This window comes from Ahaetulla prasina, chromosome 7 (assembly GCF_028640845.1).
Source record: "Ahaetulla prasina isolate Xishuangbanna chromosome 7, ASM2864084v1, whole genome shotgun sequence".
NCBI lineage: Eukaryota > Metazoa > Chordata > Lepidosauria > Squamata > Colubridae > Ahaetulla > Ahaetulla prasina.
This window is the reverse complement of record NC_080545.1, coordinates 54,442,964-54,468,115: the sequence shown is the minus strand read 5'-3', so window position 1 is coordinate 54,468,115 and position 25,152 is coordinate 54,442,964. Positions and strand designations below refer to the sequence as shown.

At 39.4% G+C, this 25,152-nt stretch overlaps 1 protein-coding gene across 4 annotated transcripts in view; it reads right to left on the bottom strand.

Annotated features, from left to right (window-relative positions):
• ACSS3 (acyl-CoA synthetase short chain family member 3) overlaps positions 1-16,853 on the bottom strand; it is a 52,714-nt gene extending 35,861 nt beyond the window's left edge. Inside the window, exons 1-3 of one of the 4 annotated variants that reach the window (XM_058189557.1) lie at positions 16,710-16,853; positions 10,476-10,620; positions 3,664-3,852 (exon numbers count right to left, since the gene is read on the bottom strand). In XM_058189557.1, the coding sequence (XP_058045540.1) occupies positions 3,664-3,852; positions 10,476-10,514 (228 nt within the window). In that variant the 5' untranslated portion in view covers positions 10,515-10,620; positions 16,710-16,853. Of the gene's footprint in view, positions 1-2,356; positions 2,494-3,663; positions 3,853-10,475; positions 10,639-11,876; positions 11,966-16,709 lie in introns of those variants that run through there. The other 3 variants (XM_058189556.1, XM_058189558.1, XM_058189559.1) reach the window with 3 other exon arrangements.
• Positions 16,854-25,152: the final 8,299 nt, after the last annotated feature.

Sequence of the window (25,152 nt, the reverse complement as noted above, 5' to 3'; positions counted from 1 at the left end):
GAGGTGCAAATGACAGACTCAATAATTCCTCTGTAGAATTGGATCAGCAGCTCCTTGAGCAGTTTGAGCTTACTGAGTTGGCGCAGAAAGAACATTCTTTGTTGTCCTTTTTTAATGATGTTTTTGATGTTAGCTGTCCATTTGAGATCTTGCGATATGATAGAACCCAGAAATTTGAAGGTTTCTACTGTTGATACTGTGTTGTCAAGTATTGTGAGAGGTGGAAGTATGGAAGGGTTTTTCCTAAAGTCTACCACCATTTCTACGGTTTTGAGTGTGTTCAGTTCCAGATTGTTTTGGTTGCACCACAAGGCTAGTCGTTCGACCTCTCGTCTATAGAGAGTTAAAGGAAGAGGGGTGGTGACCGGGCAGGTCCGATTAATGGTATATGACTGTACACTAAATATGTTATTGGATTTGAATGTTAAAGTAAAACTTTTTAATAAAAAAAAATTAAATTAAAACTTTTATTTTCCAATATTTAGTGTAACCCCACACACTAAAAAACTAAGTGATTCTTAGCCTGATGCAAAATCTGAACTCAGTTTATCTTTTGCGTAACCTAGGAATTTTGCTCATTACATCAAATACAGATTTAGATTGTTCAATCAGTAATGCCATATTCATCACAATTTGAAACTTTCTTATTAGGCATACCCTCTAATGCAGAAGTTCACCAACCATTGAGTCTTTCTTTAGGTTAGTCCAAAAGGTCTGAAAGATTAAAGACTAACTTAACTTGAACAAATGGTTAATGGTTCCCAAAAGAAAATATTTATTATTAGTGAAAATGTTACATGTATATGTAAAATCTGGGTAATTGCATATTGCTTGTATCTCTGTATTTCCCTTCAAACTACAACACTGTCTTTGCAAGTCTGCACAGAGAAATACAGCATGGGCTACGTATACAGTAGTGGCCAAAATTGTGGAAACCTTTTTGGAAAAGTGTATTTTTTTTTTGGTTTTTTTTTTTTTTTTGTTTTTGTTTACATTTATACCCCGCCCTTCTCCGAAGACTCAGGGCGGCTTACAGTGTATAAGGCAATAGTCTCATTCTATTTGTATATTTTTACAAATATATTTTTGAGGTTTCATGGCTAATAACACCATTGTTTTTTGGAGTAGTACCATAAAATTATATATCAATGGAAAGATAATTTAATCAAGAATGTAATGCAACGAAGTTTGTTCAATTATCTGTATTCTATGAAAAGGTATAGCCAAATAACCAGAAAAAGGAAACACAACTTGCTTAGGTTGATATCAGGCAGCTTTCCTTCATCTGATTGTAGCCAAAGAGCATGAGTGTTTAGAGAACCAATCAGGTGTCATCTTGCTTCGGCAATGAGCCAATCATATCACACTAGTATTCAGTTATTGATGTCATGTATTGAAGCTGAGAGGAGGACATTTGTCAGTGTGTTACGTGATCTCTATCAAGTTGGTTGGGGGTTTTTGTGTTCTTTCATTTAGTGAGCTTGTAAAATGTAAAAAAATTAAAGTAATGGTGCAAAAAAGAGTTGACTGGTCACCCAGAAAGTGAAGTAAAATAGTATTATTAAGTGAACAAGGCTACAGTTATAAAGAAAATAGAAGAAAAATTGGTGGAAACTTAACCAAAGGTGGCATTTCTAAGTTTTTGAAGAGGTATAAGGAGACTCAATCACTACAAAGCCACACTGGTAAAGGCAGGAAAAAGTGCACAAATGATGATAGAAGAATTAAGAGACTGTGCCTACGTGACAGAATGTTTGGTGCAGACTGCAGGAATTTGGCCTAAAATCTAGAATTCCACGAAAAAAGCCACTTTTATCATATCTCTTGATTAAATTATCTTTCCATGAATATATAATTTTATGGCACTGCTCCAAAAGAAAAGTGGTGTTATTAGCCATCAAACCTCAAAAATACACTTTTCCCAAAAGGTTTCCTCAATTTTGGCCACTACTGTATTGTATTTTGGGTTATGAAATAAGGAAGGAGGGCTTAGAATGGAACAGTCGGCAACAGTCCAAAACTCTACCCAGCTGCCATTTCTATGCAGATGCATTAACAAGATGGGAGAATATTATTTTCTTCAACAACTCCTAGTCAAATCTGGTCCACCAATTTTCTGGCTTCTTCGACACATAACATTCAATCTTGTTCTGATTTGGGAAAGTTATCCTGTTGATGGGTAAACAGAAAAAGCCCTGAGCCTTTTTACATCCTTTCTTTCCAACATTTCACTGGATTAGAAAAAACAAAAACAGACAATATGAAGAAGCCAAGATTAATTTTGTTCTGCAGCAAATACCCAAACAAATAATCCTCTCTGGAATCTGAAAGAAATTTCATTCATTTTTACTCCTACCTTTAAACTATACTTTCGGAATACTGTTAGAGAAAAACATGAATTAGCCACAACATAATCATCTGCAAAGCAGGCAAGCACTAGCTCAGAAGCAGTTGGAATTCTTTCTTTTCAACACTGTAATTGATGAATATTACCTGTAAAAAAGATAAGAAACCAGTTATCTATGGTCTCTGATCATGACATCCAAATTCATTGCAGTGAACGCATGGAGGAATTATCTTTAATAAACTTATTACTAGAGGATCAAAGGAAATCTTATTAACAAAACATTACTGATGAAACCCATCATTCATTGCTATTGTAACTTTTTAAAAAATAAACCAAGGTGATGACAAAAGCATACAAAATAACCAGCTAGCATCATCCAAAGCAAGATTATTCAACATGGTGTGTAGATGTGTCAGAGTATCTAGCATCTAATAGGCTTCTTGCCTCAGATGACTTCTTCAGAATAGTTTTGAGTGAAGAAGATATGAAAGCTGGAGGTAGTAGGAACGACAGAGATTATCCTTTCAATATATATATATATTTATGCATTGTTACCAGTGGTTCGTTTCAAATTATTTTACTACCAGTTCTGTGGGTGTGGCTTGGTGGGCGTGACAGGGGAAGGATACTGTAAAATCTCCATTCCCACCCCACTCCAGGGGAAGGATACTGCAAAATCCACATTTCCTCCTGATCAGATGGGACTTGGGAGGGAGAGAATAGATGGGGACGGAGCCAGTCAGAGGTGGTATTTACCGGTTCTCTGAACTAGTCAAAATTTTCGCTACTGGTTCTCCAGAATTGGTCAGAATCTGCTGAAACCTACCTCTGATTGTCACAGTATGCACTCTATAGTTCAAACATGTCTAATGCTAAAAAAAAATGAACCCTTGATTGAAAGATTATATTGATCAGTTAAGCTTCTGCTAAAGGAGCATGCTGTCCTAAATTTAAATTCTGTCTAAATTCATGCTATGTGCTAAGTTCTCATGAATTCAGAAAAATCAAGACATAGCCTGAACTAAGAATGCACGTATTATCCTTCTGCTTCAAGCCTAGGTCAGCTTACTTATAAGAAAGTTGCTCTTTTAGGTGCAACTTTAAAATATGAAATTACTTCAAAGCAAGTGTAAGCGTTTTTTTTCATGGCTGAGTAATAAAATTGGTTATTTGTGATATATAAACAATGTAAATGGCATCAGTTCTGATATTCTCACACAATTAAGCTGGCAGAAATCTGTGAAAGAAAAGTTTGTTTTTAAAGTATTTATCATAAGACTGCCATTTCCTCTCAGAATACGAGAGATGTTTATTACCTTGGCATGATCAATGCGACTAGAAAGCTCTTTCGAAGCAAATCCACCAAAAATAAGACTATGTATAGCTCCTATTCTTGCACAAGCCAACATAGTGTACATTGTCTGTGGTATCATCGGCATGTAGATAACAACACAATCTCCTTTCTTCACACCGTGACTCAGCATAACACCAGCTAGCTTGGAAACCTGTAAAAGTAGCAATTTACAATTATTGATATGAACTTAAAGTTTCTGGTATTAACTATTGTTTAGACTTTATTAAAAGCACCCATGTGATAAAGAGGTAATTCCATAAGGTTGGGCTTACAGTATATATTAGTACAAAGTCACTTTGATACAAAATCATATAGTAAAAGCCACCTTAACTTTTCACAAGCTTTCCAGAATATACAATATATGCCAATTGCCGCAGTGGTGAAATCCAATTTTTTTTTTACTACCAGTTCTGTGGGAATGGCTTGGTGGGCATGGTGTGGCTTGGTGGGCATGGCAGGAGAAAGTTACTGCAAAATCTCCATTCCCACCCTACTCCAGGGGAAGGATACTGCAAAATCTCCATTCCCATCCCATTCCAGGAGAAGGATACTGCAAAATTCCCATTCCCTCCCCACTCCCGGGGGAAGGATATTGCAAAATCTCCATTCCCACTCCACTCTGGGGTCAGCCAGAGGTGGCAATTGCTGGTTCTCCAAACTGCTCGAAATTTCTGTTACTGGTTCTCTAGAACCTGTCAGAACCTGCTGGATTTCACCCCTGATTTCCCGCCATTTCACATCCTTTCATTTAAAATACAGAGTGAATATAGAGGTACGTACTGTACTAAAATTTGATGGAAAATATGTATTCTGAAAAATTAAACAGGAGAGTTTAGGACTCAGGGGTGTCAAAATGGCGGGCCATGGAACAGATATATCATGCGCAGGACATGCCCACCCCAGCTTTGCAAAAGGGAAAAACATCACAAAATGTCACCTGACAGCAATATGATGCTGCGAGTTTGACACCCATGGTTTACGTTGTTTAATATTTAAGAGGTTCATTTTAATTTCCTTCTGTATTTAGTATGCATTCTTTGTAACTTTAGAAAGAATTGTAATAAGCTTGTATATTGCTTAACACAGTGTAAGCCGCCCTGAGTCTTCGGAGAAGGGCGGGATATAAATTCAAATAAAATAAAAAAATAAATAAATCTTTACACAATCAATTTCATATTCGTGAGTATGTATGTGTGTGTGTGTGTGTGTGTGTGTGTGTGTAGTTGAAGTATTAGTTTAAGGTATTATTACAGATATGTTTTATTAATATTATTATATGATATTTAGATTAGATTATATTTAGATTAGATTGTTTTCAAATCTACTAGCAATTTATAATTTGTGAGTAATCCCATAAATTTTTATGCTAGTTGAAGACCAAAATAAAAATGAATCCAGTTGCAATAATTTATGTGCTTATTTCTTGATGCAGACCAATTTACCTCTTAAAATATATTTCTGGTATCTCTACTCTTACAACACTACGATTGTTATTTATATTACAAAATATTATTCTTTGAAAAGAATTCACATAAACATGCAACTTCACATTATAAATACATAGAAAAGACAGTATTTGGCTTATTCTCAATTTGCATCACTTACAAATAAAACTGAATGAGCATCAATACAGAATACAGAATTTGCATTTCATGATATTACATATTAAATATGCAAGGGTTTTCACGCGGAGCTCCTGTAGAAAAAAAAAATATCAAACAAAAACACAAAAATATTTACAAGGCCCAAAGGCATTTCAATTCATCTGTCCTTTGATATAGTCCCTTGTATTTCTGTTGTAGGCCATTGACTTTTTATCTCCCTGAGTCTCTAAACACTTATCGACACTGTAACTATCATAAATATGAACCAGTTGCCAAGCATCCAAATTTTGATCACATGACCATGGGGATGCTGCAATGGTCGTAAGTGTGAAAAATGATCATAAGTCATTTTTTTCAGTGCCATTGTAACTGTGAACGGTTACTAAACTAACTGTTGTAAGTCAAAGACTTACCTGTATAATGAAAAAAGCTGAGAATCACATAAATATTTAGATAATGAGTAAAAGCAGTATGATATTCTTAGAAATCTTTTAAGTCAGAAGTCAGCAACATGTCTGCCTTTACAAGAATAATATGTTTGATCTTTTTTATTATTATATATTTCACAGGATGTTTTCATTTAGAATTAAATCCCCACAATTCTCTTAACCTATCCAAGTTTTTTAGCAAGGGCATAAGAAATATATCCACTGATTTTTCTTCTGTGGCCCTAAGACTCACCAGGATGCTGGTGGATTTCAGCAAATATTTTGACTTTTTTCCAGTATCAGAAGTTGAGATAATAATGGGCAAAATGGGTACCTAAAGCTTTGCAGACAATACATTTATTTCACCCTGGCTGTGGTGGCTCAGGCTGTAAGATAGCCTGTTATTAAAACACAGCAGCCTGCAATTATTGCAGGCTCAAGTCCCATCAGGCCCAAGGTTGACTCATCCTTTATAAGGTAGGTAAAATGCCTTCCATCCTTTATAAGGTAGGTAAAATGAGGACCCAGATTGTTGGGGGGGCAATAAGTTGACTTTGTAAATATACAAATAGAATGAGACTATTGCCTTACACACTGTAAGCCGCCCTGAGTCTTCGGAGAAGGGCGGGATATAAATGTAAATAAATAAATAAATAAATAAATAAAATACTGAAACTTCTTCCAGAATGGGTCCTGGCCCTGGCCCTAGCCTACCTACTTCTGGAGTACAAAGATCACCATTTCAAACCAAACCCTCAAACTATCTGATATCTTGCCTTGTAGGTACAAGACATTGTTACTTTTTTTTTTTTTTTGCTCTCTTTTTTAAAAAAAATGATGGAACTTTTTACCTTTGGATTCAATCATTATAACTTAGAGGAACACCCTATTTTCTATTAAGTCTGATTTTTCCATGGGAACATTTTCTTCTTGTAGCTTTCAGGTAAGCAATACCCGTGAAGTAGTTACTTTGGTTTCTCCTCCTATGAATTCCAGCTAAAATAACTTCTTTAGAGTTGGCCTGTAGCCAGTGAAGTTTGGAAGATGAATTGAAGGAGGAGAATGGAGTTTATTTCCCTGGTCCTAATTTGTATTACTTGTTCTAAACTAAAAGAAGTTCATAGAAGTTAACACTCCATTTTTCTTCAAGTAGTTCAGGTAGATAGCATTACTCCTCCTCCATAAAATCAAGCCACTGGCTCTGCATGACATAAGCAATATAGAGGCTTATTTTTATCCTCTTCTGAAAGTATATTCTAGATGTATATTATATAAGCAAGGGGAGGAAGGAAGAAGAAAAATAAATCTTTTGAGAAGTGAAGCCATACAAACTGCTCACTTAATTACTTGTCTGGAGGATACGGATAGCATTCTTCTATTAAGAAAATACAGCAAAACATTTATTCTATTGACTTGAGGAAAAGGCATAAACCCAATTAATAGGCATATCACAATGCCTCCTAGGTGTCCTGAGAGATCAATTTGAATAAATGGTTTATCTATGCTAGAATATTAAAGTGGAAAAGGCAATTTAGGGGATAAAGAGTGAAAATCCAAACTGAAGAAATCACCAAAATAACCAGATTCCACTGCATTTCTGGAATAGAGAGCAATTAAAGGAACTATTGGTCTACTTACACTAAATTAAAAACAGAAGGATGCCATTTTATTTATGGTGGAGCTTGCCTGTAAAACTGATTTCAACCTTGATCTGTTTATTTCATGAATACATTCAGATTGTTTTCTGGGAAATAATAAAGAAGTGTTCCTTCACTGTCATGTTCTAGAATATATTCCCCAGTCTAATGCACTGGAATTTTTGATCCCATCTCCAAATATTAAACAGGTTTATCCCTGCTTACCTGTTCAAAATCATATTAAGTTGACCTTGTACCTGGTCTAAAAATATATCATTCAAAAAAAGTATTTTAAAACATATAATGTTAGTCAATAATTCAGTACAACCAGACAAAATAATAATAAACTAATAATAAAATAAAGTAAATAAAATAATGATAATGATAATAAATAAATAAATAATAAATGAGCACCAACTCAGAAAGCTCAAACTGCCCAAGGAGCTGCTGATACAGTTCTACAGAAGAATTATTGAGTCTGTCATCTGCACCTCTATAACTGTCTGGTTTGGTTCTGCAACCCAACAAGACAGACTTCAGAGGATAATTAGAACTGCAGAAAAAACAATTGCTAGCAACCTGCCTTCCATTGAGGACCTGTATATTGCAGGAGTCAAAAAGAGGGCTGTGAAAATATTTACAACCCCTCACGTCCTAGACATAAACTGTTTCAATTCCTACCCTCAAAACGACGCTCTAGAGCACTGCACACCAGAACAACTAGACACAAAAACAGTTTTTTCCCGAATGCCATCACCTTGCTAAACAAATAATTCCCTCAACACTGTCAAACTATTTACTAAATGTGCACTATTAATCTTCTCATCGTTCCCACCACCCATCTCCTTCCACTTATGACTTTAACTTTGTTGCTTGTATCCTTACGATTTACACTGATATTGTTTCCTGATTGCTTATTTGCATCCTACGACTACCATTAAGTGTACCTTAGAATTCTTGATGAACATATCTTTTCTTTTATGTACACTGACAGCATATGCACCAAAACAAATTCCTTGTGTGTCCAATCACACTTGGCCAATAAAAAATTCTATTCTATTCTATTCTAAATTGTCTGATGTTAATGGGTTTTAAATCTTTGTATCTGTCTATCAATAAACTAACAGCATCTAAACCAGCATAACAAAGTAAACCACTTTAAATATTGATAATTAAGGAAATATCAAACATCAAAATATTCATTACATGTACCTTTTGCTTGGTGTCATATGGGCAAAATGTTGACTTGGAAGAGCTTAGAGATTCTATTTTGCATATAGTGGTATGCTGCACATGATCGTGTATTTAATTCAAAAATGGAAAATTGGAGACTTTTGAAATTATGCAACCTGGCAGAGCAACAAGACTTTTAAAACCAAGTTCTTACAACTCTCTTTTACAAATGAGAGAACAATACTGTTTTAAGAATGACAAAATCACAATTTATTGAGAAGGTACTTTTGTTAATATTCTTAGCCAAGTCCCATTCATAAGAACCTGAAGAGCAAATATTAGTTATATTTGGTAACTGCCTTTTTCTTAGAAATTTCCCCACATTCTTGTACTACATAAATGTCCTTTCTCAATCTTCTTTAAATAAATCCTCTGTGATATGGGCCAGATCAGTACTCATTCAGAATCAGATCATGGATGGTTGTTGCTTTCTTATTTTACTAACATGGCATTTGCTACATCACGAATTGAGCTACCTGAACTGGAGGATCTGGAAGACATCAACAATCTGCCGGATTTAGATCTAAACCTGATTATTATACAGAACTATTCCTATAGTTTTCCAAATCTTACCTAAAGTCTACAGTGGATTCAGAAAGTATTCAGACCCCCTTTACTTTTGTCAATTTTGTGCTGTGCTGCAGCTTCATTCTACAGTTGTTGAAATTCATTTTTTTTCTCGTTAATCTACATTCAGTACTCCATAATGACAAAATGAAAACAAAATTTTAGAAATGTCCATAAATTTATTTTAAAAAAACCCTGAAATATCAAATAGAATAGAATAGAATAGAATTTTATTGGCCAAGTGTGATTGGACACACAAGGAATTTGTCTTGGTGCATATGCTCTCAGTGTACATAAAAGAAAAGATACGTTCATCAAGGTACAACATTTACAACACAATTGATGGTCAATATATCAATATAAATCATAAGGATTGCCAGCAACAAGTTATAGTCATACAGTCATAAGTGGAAAGAGATTGGTGATGGGAACTATGAGACGATTAATAGTAGTGCAGATTCAGTAAATAGTCTGACAGTGTTGATGGAATTATTTGTTTAGCAGAGTGATGGCCTTCGGGAAATTGGGATAAGTACGCAGACCCTTTGTACAGTATCTATCGTCAATCTCCATTGAAACAATAATCTTTATAAATAAGACTAAGACAGATGCCATCTGAAGACATATTTAAAGCTGTTCATAGAAGACAGAAGCTTTCATCTATATAACACAGAATTATACAAAGAAACCAGTACACCGCTTTGCGATTTGATCATCTCCACTCATACAGCTCTTCGGTTATGCAAACATTACATTGACATTCAGCTCAATATTCAGTACAAATTAATTATACATCCTCTTATTCTATGGCAAAACTCTATAATTAAAAAAGACAATCTTCTAATGACTTTCAATTGTTAACCTACTGCACTGTCATGTTACATGTAATTAAACTGAAAAGATTAAAAATAGTAAATAGCCACAGCAGGGGGCAGCATCTTTCTGACCTCAGCTAATCTCAAAAAGCTGAGTAAGTCAGACATGAAAGGCACTTGTATAGAAGGGGTGCAAATTAAATTGGGAAACCACATTTACTATAGTCAAGAAAACAACATGGATGTATCTGTACAGTCAACAGGAGTCAAATTCAACTCAAGGGAAACTTTGAGAAAACAAACAAGAGAAGGGGCTCAGTGGTAGAACAAACTCAATAACAACACAGAGCAACAGTATCTGTTTCAAGTGAACTCGAACAGAATTTATGTATTTGCAATTATCTATTTTCTCTATTTGAAATGTTATAACTATTATAGGATATGTTTTATCATTACCGTCATTTAGTTTGAATATTCATGTAAAACATACCTGTTCAAGAACTTCATTGTAAGTTATAAACTCTTTCATATTTGTTACAGGACTGTCATAGATAATAGCAATTTGATCCCCGTGTCCATTCTCAATATGGCGATCCACAGCATTATAACAAATATTCAGCTCTCCTCCAACAAACCTAAAAAAGGAAAATGGATTGGAAAATTAGATTTAAATATCAATATGGTGGGCACCTGATTAAATAAATCGATTTTTCTTTCCTGATTTTTTCCGATTTGTGTAACATCACTTACAAGTATATAGTATTAACAAATCTAATTATAATTCTTATATACTATCCAAATAATGTGTAGATATCAAAACCAGCCCCATTTTAGATTAGAATTAGGTTACTGTGCAGAAATATGTATATATTATGCTAAAGCACAAGCAGAAAACGTTGGTGTAGATTTGAATAAGTATTTGATTTTGAGATTCACAGCTGATTTTGGAGATGTTAACCTGGAATCCTGATTAGATATACCGAGACACAGCAACAGGTGACAGAGAAATTTATGCTTTGTGGCATAAAACTTCAGGATATAACCTAGTTATCCAATAGGAGGTTATTTATAAGTGATAGCACTAAACTTGGCACATTCTTAAAGAAAAAGATTTCAAGATCCATAATTAACTCTAGAGTTCACAATATTCATTTTTATTGGCTGTATTTGGGTTTTTTTTTTCAACAATCAGGATCTTTTAGCCTATATAATTTAAGCTGCAAAGAAAGTAAAATCTGAAGAAAAAAAAGAATAGCAGATCCCTGAAATATCTTTACTTTAACATCCAAGTACAATTTGTATTCATGTTACAAAAAATTGGTGATAGAAGACTTCAGTGTCCTTTAAAAGTCATACTAATTATAAAACATCATGCAGAAAGGTTGTGTGGATCAAAATACAATGAATAAAATGCTTTCATCAACTGAGACATTCCTTTGTTTGGAGCTACAAATTAAAAGGGAAAACCTCTAACTGATTTTTGTGGCCAAATTATGTAATTTGTAGACTAAAAGCCGAATCAAAATATTTATATAAGAAAATCTGCAAAGCAAAGCAGTGCCTTGTCAGCCTGAATCAATGGTAAATTAAAGACAACAACAACAACCACTTCACAAACTGTTTCATAGGTCTTTGGAGAGGGAAAGTCGCCTAAATATTTCCTTAAAATATTTATATCCTTATCTTCCTTCAAAAGAGGTGAACACTACAAAACAAGAATTAACAACATAAAACATCAATTTTTAAGTTAAAACTGAAATGGCACCAAGTTACCACAAAATGAAAGAACAATTAAAAAATTAAAAATAAATTCAACTAAAATTAATTGAATAAAACAACCATTCACACTTCAAATAATTTCCTATACAGGAGAGGAGGTTAACTAATTTACCTTAGATTGTGCAAGATAGGATGAGATGGGCCAAATCTCAGGAAATCCCAATGCTTCCCACTGCTTTAACAGCTCTTTGACATACTGAAAGTCTATGATAAGGGCAACAAGAGGCACAAATAATGTCACTGTCATTATGAGTTCATAATGCAACTGACATCAGTTATGTAATTTACATCAGTGCCATCTCCTTGACTACATAAACTACATGTTATCTGTGCAATGATGTTATGACATAGATGGTGGGACAGCTATATTATGTATTTGAGGTCTTTGCTCCCACCGTGTACAGCAAAGCTTGTCTTCACAACAGCTACCCTCTGGAACACCATAGCACCTGACATTAGGTACCCACAACCCTGTTGGCCTTTTGAAAAGCCCTTGAGACTTTGCTATTTTTCCAAGCATGAAATAGGAAGTTAGTTGAATTGATTGCTGATTTCCTTAGCTATTATAGTATACTTCTATACAGTATAGTGTGCTTTTGGGAAAAAATTTAAAAAATGTTAGCTGACTAAAACTCATGTTTGCAAGATGGCTGGCCTTTTAAATTGATGAAAGAAATCAATAACAAACTTTTATTATTTACCATGCACCATTCTGAGCTTTTGTTATCTCTCTCCCTAGCTTCCATTCATTCTTGGATCTATTTTCAGTTTCACCATGAGAAATTAATTATCCCTTCCCTCACAGGACTATACAGACATGCTTATTGAAGAAGGGGCTATTGTGTACCAACTGCTTCTCAGTCAGTTTTAATACTTCAATACATACATAAACTTCACAAGCTTCTTTCGAGAATTATCTAAATTACTTATATCAAGGCACAAGGACGCAAGGACAACCCACGATTTACTTCCCATTCTTACAAATGAAAAACAGCCCCACCCCATCCACCCCTCCTTATTTCTGCAAATACATACATAATGGAATATTGGTCAGGAAGGGTTTTGCTTTGCATAAAAGATTTACGGTATATGGAGAAAGACACTGAAGTTAGGAGTACAACTTTTGTACGTGTAAGAAAGTATTTTTGAAACTGTGTTTGTATGACAGAAAACAAAGGTAAGCTTTATTTAAGAAACAACATCATGAAGGGAAAGCCTAAATTACTTACCTATAGCTAAGGATCTGTAGCAGCGGTCTCCAACCTTGGTCCTTTTAAGACTTGTGGACTTCAACTCCCAGAGTTCCTCAGCCAAGGGGACCAAGGTTGGAGACCCCTGATCTGTAGCATGTTCTCCTCTGTTAGAGAGAGAGAAAAATTAAGAACCTGAACAGCGCCAGTCAAACTCAGAAGAAAAAGATAACTAAAGGAGAAAAAAGAGATGACAGGCAACAGAATCTCAGGGTCATTAATAAGAGTCATGATGTTTTAGACTAGGAAAACAAATTTTCTACAGAAAAAAAAGAATCCCTCAAACCCTCTCTACATTAGCCCCTTTGTCAATAGATTTATAGGTTCAAAAAGCTAATGTATGTCAAGTTAATTTTCAACAAGTGATTCATGCATGGTGATTATAAAGTGTGCTCCTACAGAGTGGTTTATGGCTAAGTGTGCAATAAATACTTACCCAATTGCTATTTATATGTTTATTTATAGTGTAGTATATTAGCATACCCCTTCCAATTTTACAAGTCTTATTGCAATTTCCAAAAAAATAAATTTAAAAAAAACAGTAGATGAAAGCAATCAATAAAACATGCATTAAAACATTATATAAAATACACACAAATAATTTAAAAATATAGCAAAATAATTCTCCAAGAGTGGTCTGCAGACTGTTGGAGATGCATGATGCTCCAGAGGTAATTTGCTACAATTTCACACATTCAACAGCCTCAGCAGGTTGTCTTAGCACATCTCCAGATGAGCATTGCTAGAAATGGCAAAGGAGGGCTGAAGGCGAAGTGGGTCTCTGGCTAATGAACTACTAGCACATATCTAATAATCTGGTCAGAAGAGGCTGATTTAAGCCTTTTTGCTGCCTCAGCCCCTACCTGAAGTGATAGATACTTAATCTGGAATTGCATTTTGATTTTGAGGTCAGTTTAAAGGGATTTTTAAAACTGATGAGATGGGAAGGGATACAAATGCAACTCTGGCTTATGTGTGTATATATACACACGCACACACATCCTTCCACTTATGACTGCATGACTGTAACTTTGTTGCTTGTAACAAAACATTTATATTGACTGTTTCCTAGTATGATTTGGTTGCTTATTTGTACCCTATGACTATCATTAAGTGTTGTACCTTATGATTCTTGATGAATGTACCTTATCTTTTTATGTACACTGAGAGCATATGCACCAAGACAAATTCCTTGTGTGTTCAGTCACACTTGGCCAATAAAGAATTCTATTCTATTCTATTCTATTCTTATGGAGAGGGAGGGAGGGAGGGATAGAGAGAGAGAGAGATTGAAATTGTTTAACTGGGGTGCACACACACACATATATGGAGAGTTTGTTTAACTGGGCTGTCCTTGCAGTTTCCAAACTTACATTTTGTGGTCCCAAATTGCAGAAATCTTGAGAAGTGCTGACTTAGAAAATAATAGCAGCAATAAGAACTTGAAAATATGAGAACAGCATTGTACATTATTTAAAGGTTTCCAAAACTAAAAAATGCTTTACCTGGCCTAAAAAAGATGGTGTGAGATGTACCTCACTAGCGACAGCATTCCAAAGTCTGGAAGCCAACACTGAAAAGTCTGCTCCTGAGTACCCATTCAGTTAATTAACTGATTAATTGAATAATCACTCATGGCATGCTCCATAGTAAGATACTCAGAAAATACCCTCCAAAGATGACTTTAAGGTATAAGTAGGATCATATGTAGGATCAAAAACAATAAGGAAGTGATATAAGTTCATATTGCATTCTTGCAATTTTTGTACAAACTAAGTTCTGAACTATCATTGATCAGCAATCTGAAAAAAATTACCAGGATTTATTCAAATTAGGTCATAGCTGATGTACCAGTTTATGTTAGATCAGCGGTTCTCAACCTGTGGGTCGCGACACCGTTAGGGGTCGAATGACGATTTGCCAGGGGTCACCTAAGACCATCGGAAATATGGGAAGTATACTTGCGAGTCGAAGAATCGCTTCAGGCGCGATGAATTAAAAAAGAGAGAAATCTTTGCTCTGATGTCTCCCTCTCAAGCCAGCTGCAATCACTCCCAATTGCTAGCCTAATCTGGCTTCAGGCGCGATAAACTTAATAGGGGAGGAGTCTCTGCTTTAATGCCTCGTCCTCAAGGCAATCGCAAGCAGTTCAGATCGCTAGCCAATACAACTTCAGGCGCGATAAATTAAAAAAAACAGTTTGCCACTTTTTTTCTCCTTCTGCGGCTGCTGAGGCGTGCTGAGATCGCTGCCTAAAAAAAAATAACTTTACGGTTGGGATCGCCACATTGTAGGGAATTGTATTAAAGGGGTCTCTTGCCAAAGAGGCCAGTTACTTAGCTTATTACTCAAACCAGGCTCTTTTATTGCCTCATCTAAATCCAAAGTTTAAAAAAGGGTCAATCTGGATGTCATCATCATCATACTAACACTTTACTCTAAATTTTGAAATCATCTCACTCAGTGGTTTCATGTAGCTGTTGGACAGAATGAGGGATAAAACAGAACTCTGCATAACTCCACAACATAAATGCCATGTAGTTGAACAGAAATACCTACTGGTTCTCAACCAAACTCCTTGGAAAATGCTGCAGAGTTTCTGGAATCCATTGAAATCAATCATCCTCCATAGGCAGATGATTCTAATACATAAGGTAAAGGTTCCTCTTGCACATACGTGCTAGTCGTTGCCGACTCTAGGGGGTGGTGCTCATCTCCGTTTCAAAGCCAAAGAGCCAGCACTGTCCAAAGACGTCTCCGTGGTCATGTGGCCGGCATGACTCAACGCCAAGGGCGCACGGAACGCTGTTACCTTCCCACCAAAGGTGGTCCCTATTTTTTCTACTTGCATTTTTACGTGCTTTCGAAACTGATAGGTTGGCAGAAGGTGGGACAAGTAACGGAAGCTCACCTGTTACACGGCAGCACTAGGGATTCGAACTGCCGAGCTGCCGACCTTTCGATTGACAAGCTCAACGTCCTAGCCCCTGAGCCACCACGTCCCTAATACATACATGTATGTCCCTAATACATACTAATGTCCCTAATATATACATGTATGTCCTAATACATATACACACTTAATTGCAGAAACAGTTGCAGCAAATCGTTTAAATCTCAACCACAAGTGATGTAACGATTGACAAAACAACAGATGCAACAGACAACATCTTCAGACATTCCCAGTAAGGGGAAAAAATAGTCCAGACCATGACCTGTTATAGATGGTGGTAGATGAGACAGACCCACAACTGACGTAAGTTCACAAAGGGATACTGTTGGGTGGCAGGATGGGTGGGTAGAATTGCCAGTCTGATCCATATGTCCCACCCAAAGACTAAATGCCATTGGAAGAGGAGAGAGTGAGTTTCTACAGCAATTCTTCCTGCCCAATAACTGACTCTGAGCAAAATAGCAAATGGCAAAATAGAGTATATGATAACGCTTTCAGCAAGTCTCAGGTCAGCAGTGCAATTTTTTTTCCTTTGATCTCTGTCAACACAGAAGTTGTTGACACAATTAGGTTGCTACATTTGTCAAAGTGCATTTCCAAGAAACAGCAAACTAATAGCAATAATACTCCATGAATCATCTCATATTAAAAATAATTTCAGAATACTCATTAATGCAATATAAAAATGCCACAAAGTAATATGCTTTGCTCCTTTTACTCAGTATCAATATAGGGGAACTACCTGTTCAGGTTACTGGAGCTCTGTTCTTGTCCCTAATCAGAAAGGTTGAAACTTTAGGACAACTTTCCTTAGCCTAAGGTTTTTCCACCTTCGCCAATCAGCACAATCATTACAGTGTTATTGAAAGCAAGACAAACCTGTTTTTAGAGCGCAACTATACAAGAAAAAGAAAGAAAACAGGCAATTAAATACTGATATCGTCCATAGCAGGGGTCTCAAACCTTTGCAACTTTTAAGATTTGTGGACTCAACTCTCAGAGTTCCTCAGCCAGCAAAGCTTAAAGTTGCCAAAGTTGGAGACCCCTGGTTCATAGTGTAATCACTTTTAATTTCCAAGTTTCCTACAATTACAAATGTTCATTGTGCTTAATATTATAAGGACAATCTACCCCATGGGAGGAACATCAGACCAACCATTTCTTGGATGACCTTCTGGCTATTTATTTATTTATTTATTATTTAAATTTGTATACCGCCCTTCTCCCGAAGGACTCAGGGCGGTTCACAGCCAGATAAAATAAACAATAATAAATACTATTAAAATACAATTAAAAAACTTATTCAATTGGCCGAGATTAAAAATTTAGAATAAATGATAAAAACCCATTAAAAAACCCACAAATTTAAAAACTAATCCTAATCCAGTCCTGCGCAGATGAATAAGTGTGTCTTAAGCTCGCGACGAAAGGTTCGGAGGTCCGGAGTTGGCGAAGTCCTGGGGAGTTCGTTCCAGAGGCGGGAGCCCCACAGAAGGCCCTTCCCTGGGCGTCGCCAGGCGACACTGTCTCGCTGACGGCACCCTGAGAGTCCCTCTCTGTGAGGCGCCGGGTCGGTGAGAGGTATTCGGTAGCAGTAGGCGGTCCCGTAAATAGCCCGGCCCTATGCCATGGGCGCTTTAAAGGCGTTCACCAAAACCTTGAAGCGCACCGGAAGCCACAGGTAGCCAGTGCAGTCTGCGCAGGATAGGTGTCACATGGGAGCCACGAGGGCTCCCTCTATCACCAGCAGCCGCATTCTGGACTAACTGAAGCCTCCGGATGCCCCTCAAGGGAGCCCCATGTAGAGAGCATTGCAGTAATCCAGGCGAGGCGTCACGGGCGTGGTGACTGTGCACAAGGCATCCCGGTCTAGAAAGGCGCAACTGGCGCACCAGGCGAACCTGGTGGAAAGCTCTCCTGGAGCGGCCGTCAGGTGGTCTTCAAAGACAGCCGTTCATCCAGGAGCGCCCAGATTGCGCACCCTCTCCTCTCCAATGACTCGCCCCCAACAGTCAGCCGAGGACTCAGCTGACTGTACCGGGATGCCGGCATCCACAGCCACTCTGTTTTGGAAGGATTGAGCTTGAGCCTGTTTCTCCCCATCCAGACCCGTACGGCTTCCAAACACCGGGACAGCACTTCGATGGCTTCATTGGGGTGGCCCGGTGTGGAAAAGTACAGCTGGGTGTCATCAGCGTACAGCTGGTACCTCACACCGAAGCCACTGATGATCTCACCCAGCGGCTTCATATAGATGTTGAACAGAAGGGGCGAGAGAATCGACCCCTGCGGCACCCCACAACTGAGGCACCTCGGGGCCGACCTCTGCCCCCCTGTCAACACCGTCTGCGACCGGTCGGAGAGATAGGAGGAGAACCACCGATAAACGGTGCCTCTCACTCCCAATCCCTCCAACCGGCGCAGCAGGATACCATGGTCGATGGTATCAAAAGCCGCTGAGAGGTCTAATAGGACCAGGGCAGAGGAACAACCCCTATCCCTGGCCCTCCAGAGATCATCCACCAACGCGACCAAAGCCGTCTCAGTGCTGTAACCGGGCGGAAGCGGACTGGAGCAGGTCTAGATAGACAGTTTCATCCAGGTGCAGAAACTGATATGCCACCATACTCTCTACAACCTTCGCGCGGGCGGGTTGGAGACAGACGATAATTACCTAAAACAGCGGGTCAGGAAGGCTTCTTGAGGAGGGGCCCCACCACCGCCTCTTTCAAGGTGGCCGGAAAGACTCCCTCCAACAAGGAAGCGCTCGTAATCGCCTGGAGCCAGCCTCGTGTAACCTCCTGAGTGGCCAGCACCAACCAGGAGGGGCACGGGTCCAGTAAACACGTGGTGGCATTCAATCTACCAGCAACCTGTCCATGTCCTCGGGAGCCACAGGGTCAAACTCATCCCAGACAATATCACCAAGACCGCCCTCAGACGCCCCGTCTGAATCACCGCAATTTTGGTCCAGACCATCCCGAAGCTGAACGATTTTATCGTATAGATAACCGTTAAACTCCTCAGCACGTCCCTGCAGCGGGTCATCCGCTCCCCTGGTGAAGGAGGAGGCGGGTCACCCACTGGGGCGGCTGGGCGGTTATCTGCCGATGCAATGAGGAGGAGGCGTAGCGCCTCGCTTCCCTCAGTGCCACTAGGTAGGTCCTAGTATAGGATCTAACTAGTGTCCGATCAGCCTCCGAACGGCTGGACCTCCAGGAACTCTCTAGGCGTCTTCTCCCGCGTTTCATCCCCTCAGCTCCTCGGAGAACCAAGGGCGGTTGGGATCTGCGCCGGGTCAAAGGCCGCAGAGGCACGACACGGTCTAAAGCCCCAGCCGCAGCCCGTTCCCAGGCTGCGGCTAGTTCCTCTACCGTGCCGTGAGCCAGACCCTCAGGAAGTGGCCCAAGCTCCGTCCGGAACCTCTCCGGGTCCATCAGGCGCCTGGGATGGTACCAACGTAATGGTTCCATCTCCCTGCGGTGTTGGTGGCGGTCAGAAAGTCTAGGCGAAGGAGAGTGATCTGACCATGACAAAGGTTCTGTGACTATATCTCTCAAGTCCAGATCCTTCAACCACTGACCAGAGATAAAAATCAAGTCCAGTGTGCCTCCCCCGATGTGAGTGGGGCCATCCACTACTTGAGTCAGGTCCAAGGCCGTCATGGAAGCCATGAACTCCCGAGCCACTGTTGATGACGAGCCGGCAGATGGCAAGTAAAAGTCCCCATGACTAAAAGTCTGGGGTCTCCACTGCCACCCAGCAAGCACCTCCAGGAGCTCGGGCAGGGCAGCTGTCACGCAGCAAGGAGCCAGGTGCGACCAGCAAGCCCATCTGACACCTATGACCCCATCTCACAAGAGGATTCACACCCGGCAATCTGAGGTACAGTGGTCTCCCTCGGCTCTAGACTCTCTTTAATAACAACCGCCACCCACCACCCCTACCCTGGGCCTCGGCTGATGAAATGCACGGAAGCCGGCGGGCACATTTCGACCAGGGCACGCCCCTTCAGTGCCCAACCAGGTCTCAGTAACGCCTATAAGATCCGCGGCGCCCCCCTGAATAAGATCATGTATTGGGGGGCCTTATTTGCCACGGACCGTGCGTTGCATAACATAAGCCAAAGGCCCAGGCTCTGAGGGTCTTGACCATCCGGGGAACGGGAAAAGTCCGAGGGATCGGGGCACGCGATCGCTTGCAAACATCGAGCGCGTGCCCCCCTAAACCGATATGATCCCCCCCTTCCGCCATATCTGCCCCTCCCACTTACCGTGCAAATAGAACCACCCTCATAAAAAGGAACGCGTTCTCCCCCCTTAACCTCCAAACCCATTAAATAGTCACATGCAGCGCAGGAACTGGTCTCCCTCGACGGGCTACCCCAACCCTCCCCCCACCCCAACCCAAACCCGTCGGTTTCCCTCCCCCCCCTTAAAATCCCCTTTAAAACTCCCCTTAAAAAATCTATTAAAACAACTAATTAAAAAACCCCTAAGCCTCCTATTTTTCGCATGCCACCTCTCGGGACTCCAAAGCCCGTCCTCAAGGTGGGCCCTCGATAATCTGGAGGGCCAAACCCGCGAGAGAGGGGCATCTCGCAGGGCAAGTAGGTCAGCCGCAGTAAATGTTCGCATCACTGAGAAGGTCCGGCAAAAGGCCCATCCTGGGCTGGTCAAGCTGGTAGCAGGTGACAAAGCAGATGGTAAAGTGACCATGACCAGTCTGTCCTGATGGGAAACAGTTCGAGGTAATCCATGTGCGGTAGATGACCAAACCGCTGACTCAGTCAATTCACCACCCCATACAAACAACCCGGGGTGGACTATGGAAGAAGGGGGGGAGGAACGATGGTAAAGATATTATTTAGAGATGGTAAATAGTGGAGGGGTATCCGCTGGGCCCGCGGGCCTTCCTCCGGCGCTACCAAATATCCACGCCACTAGGGCAAGGTCACAACCACCTTGGGCCTACCGGGCCATCCGCCGCCTCAAAGCACCGGGGCAGGCCGCCGCCGCCTACCGCCTCCGCCCGGCCATCGCCACCGGGAAAGCCCCATCGCCACCGCAAGCAGGCCACTGAAATCCCCACCATCCGGGAGGGGACACCAGTCGCCAAGACCCGCCAGCAGTCCCGGAGAGAACCAGGCCGCCGCCCTCGCCGCCGCGAGTTCAAAGAGGCCGATGGAGCCTGGGCGGCCCTCCAGATCTTCATTGGGGCGCAGCCCCTCCGGGGTTCCTCCCATCGCCCCCGGAGACGCCCAAACTCCAAAACCCATCTTCAAATTGCCTGAGTCTTCCAGGCAGGAGTCCAGGGGGCGATGTCAACGCCGAAAAGGCTGGCGGCGGCTCGGCCGCCAGGATTACCTTCAAGGCGCCGTGACTCCGGGGTTCCTCCCAACGCCCCTCGGAGTCGCACAGCGCCCAGCCACCCTTTTTTCGGGTGGCTAGATCTTCCTCCATCAGGGCGGGGGCCTAGGATGTTGTTAAGGCCCCCCCAGACCCGGATAGAGCCCGAAAAGGCCCCTCGCCGCTCCCCCGATCAGCAGGGCGGCGCCATCTTGGACATGCAGAATTTGGTATTTTACTTGTAGTAGAATTATTACAAAAGAATTTATTTCTGAATCTATCAAGCGATATTGTGATACCTATTCGAGATTCTTGTCTTCTCTAATTTTGAACTTTGTTCTTAAATCATTAGGCAGAATCAAGATAGTAAATTTGTTGCAAGAGTGGATAACACATATGCAATCTCTGCATTATGATATTCTAGCTACATTTTTGGATAACTATTTAACATGACCAAAGCTTACTGCAGCTGTGCAGCAATATGATTTATATTCTGGTTAGCCTCTTCCCATTGGGAGGAATTAGATCAACAGAATGGACCTCTAATTTCACTAGCTTCTCTGTATGAAGTTGCTGCTGTTCCCTTAGCAAACATAATTCTTGTGAAGGAGGACAGGATGTAAAATCATAAATGAAAATATAACAGATTGTGTATTCAGGAAACATATATTGACCGCACAGACTGTAAGCTCAATTTTCAATATTTGCTTGAATATTGAATATTAACTTCAATGAATAAAAAAGGAGCTGTCACTTTCATTTGTTCAAATCCATAGATAAATTAGCAGAATTTGCAGAAACTCTAAATATCCATAAGAATGCAGTGGAAACCTGGACAAATATTCTAATTCCAGTCTTCATAAAAGGAATATTTCAGTACAGAGAGCCAACAGCATCACACATTGTAAGCATATCCCTACTGTATGGATAATCATACAGTATATTTTCAACTAAAATGATAGGATATCTAAGAATAATTTTATAATTCAAATTTATCTTACACATTATTAGAATATATAGAGGGAGAAAAGAGAGTATTGATGAAGTATTCTATTCTTTAGTCAGCTCCATTTCTGATATAAATTGCTTTATTTATTGATTACTGAATCACCTTCAAATATGCTAACATACAATTAGAATAGAATAGAATAGAATAGAATAGAATAGAATAGAATAGAATAGAATAGAATAGAATAGAATAGAATAGAATAGAATAGAATATTGGCCAAGTGTGATTCGACACACGAGGAATTTGTCTTGGTACATATGCTCTCGGAGTACATAAAAGAAAAGATACATTCGTCAAGAATCATAAGGTACAATACTTAAGGATAGTCATAGCGAAACAGTCAATATAAATCTTAAGGATACCAGCAACAAGGTTACAGTCATACAGTCATAAGTGGGAGAAGATGGGTGATGGGAACAATGAGAAGATTAATAGTAATGCAGACTTAGTAACTCGTTTGACAGTGTTGAGGGAATTATTTGTTTAGCAGAGTGATGGCGTTAGGGAAAAAACTGTTCTTGTGTCTAGTTGTTCTGGTGTGCAGTGCTCTATAGTGTCATTTTGAGGGTAGGAGTTGAAACAGTTTATGTCCAGGATGTGAAGGGTCTGTAAATATTTTCACAGCCCTCTTTTTGACTCGTGCAGTATACAGGTTCTCAATGGAAGGCAGATTGGTAGCAATTGTTTTTTCCGCAGTTCTAATGATCCTCTGAAGTCTGTGGCTGTCTTGTTGGGTTGCAGAACCAAACCAGACAGTTATAGAGGTGCAGAGGACAGACTCAATAATTCCTCTGTAGAACTGTATCAGCAGCTCCTTATCATGCTATGCTATTTAAAATGAAACCATTTTGGAATATTTTTCAGATATTTTCACTTTGTCTATTTCATTGTGGGGGGGGAACCTAATTTTTTTTTTTAATTTATCCTCAAAAAACCAGGCTGTTCCTTTCAAGGACAATGTGCCAATTGATCATAACTGCAAGCATTCAATGGTGACATCGTTTCTGACAAGGTGTAGTTTACATAACCATGGAAATAGCTACACAGTGTAATATTACAGAAGTGGTCCTGGAAGCTGGGTTAATGAATTCCTTTGCCACAAGAAAGAAATAGTGAGAAGATCAGATGAATACAAACACTGTTAATAACATATAGCAATGGAACCATTGATTGATCTAATGTCTTTAGACGCCACACACAATAGCAATAATCCTAAAAAAACAACAATACACATCTTTGCTACATTGTGATTCAACATAGCCAGAAAAGAGGGAAAAAAACCAAAGGAAACTCTTATCTGTGCATTTCCCTGAAAAATAACTTTCAGTTAAAGAAGGGTTGATCTTGCAGTGGCCCAAGATTGACATCCCCAATGAATCTATGGATCTGCTTTGAGACCTGGAAAGATTCTTCTTAATGATCTGTATTTTGATACAGCTGCAGTTTTATTACATTCACCTCATAATTTAAAGATATCACAGGATAACATGTCTCTTCTTCAGAGGTCGAGTCCTCCATTGGTATCTGTAGATCTTATGGCCATTCTTTTTGTACTCAGGGTAACGGTGTAATGCACCCAATATTCAGGTGACCTGCAGTTCACTGACTGGAGGATCAGTTCACTGCTATTTTAAATTGAAAACTAAACCACACAGTCTTTCAAACAGATTAATCTCCTCTTTAACATTTAGAGTGGCTTTCAAATTTCCCCCAATTATTATCATTTATTTCATGGAATTTCCTGTATGCAATTATGCACAAATAGATGCATAGGTAAGGAAAGATGTTATCATATTTATTAAATGTTATAAAGCTAATTAGCCAAGGAACATAGATTCATTTCCTGGCAAAATCGTTAACTCATACTAAAATCTAGATCTGCTGTTGATGCTTTTTTTCTCCCTGCCCTGCATTGCAGATATATTGGTCGCATTTGACTTTTCTTTTGCAATTGCTTGAGTTTCTTACTTGCAACCACCAAATCAGAAATTGTCTGAAAGATTTTTGCATCATAGCGGCATTACATATCATAGCTTTCATGTAAAAATTCTTTTTTCAGATATTCACCCAGTGGGTAGATTTAGATGTCACGCTAAACACTAATTTATCTCACGTTGATCATCATGTGAGATTTCATGAGAATGTATTCAACTCCTATTTTACAATCCTTCAACAAGTTTATTGTTCCATTGCAAAGGCAAATGAGATAAATTAAGTTACTTTACAATAGTCAAGTCTTATAATACAGAAAGATTGGAGAGGAAGGCATTACAGGAAAGTAAGCAGGCACACAGGGGGGAATATACCAGGGTATTTGGGTAGCATGCTCACAGCTGCTGGCACCAGCATATTACCTCCAATGGATATCTCCTATTTTGTGACTATTTGCTGTCTTTCAATCCCTTTTCCTCTGGTGAATGTAAATACAGATGTTAATTCCATTCTTGATATTTATCATAGCTCAGAGGTGAATATTCCAAAGGGCAGGGCACCGGTTAGGAGGCAAACAAAAACAAAGTTGTGAAACTGATTGGCTGAATGAACTTTCCAAAGATTAGGAAGCAAGGAAAAGAAAAGCATAGTCATAGTCACATGACTTCTCACTTAATGACCATTTTGCTTAAAAGACTGCTTTTGAAGTACTACTGTAAATCCAGTATTGACAGGTGCCAGGATTTGCAAACCTTATATAATTCAATGGAACATCTGCAGATACCCTCTGTTTTTTTTCCGAAAACTGGTTCTTTTTAAAGCATTCAACAACTATACCTAATGATTATGCCACATTTTTAGTTCACTTAGTGGGTCAAGGAACAGGTGGATTCCTA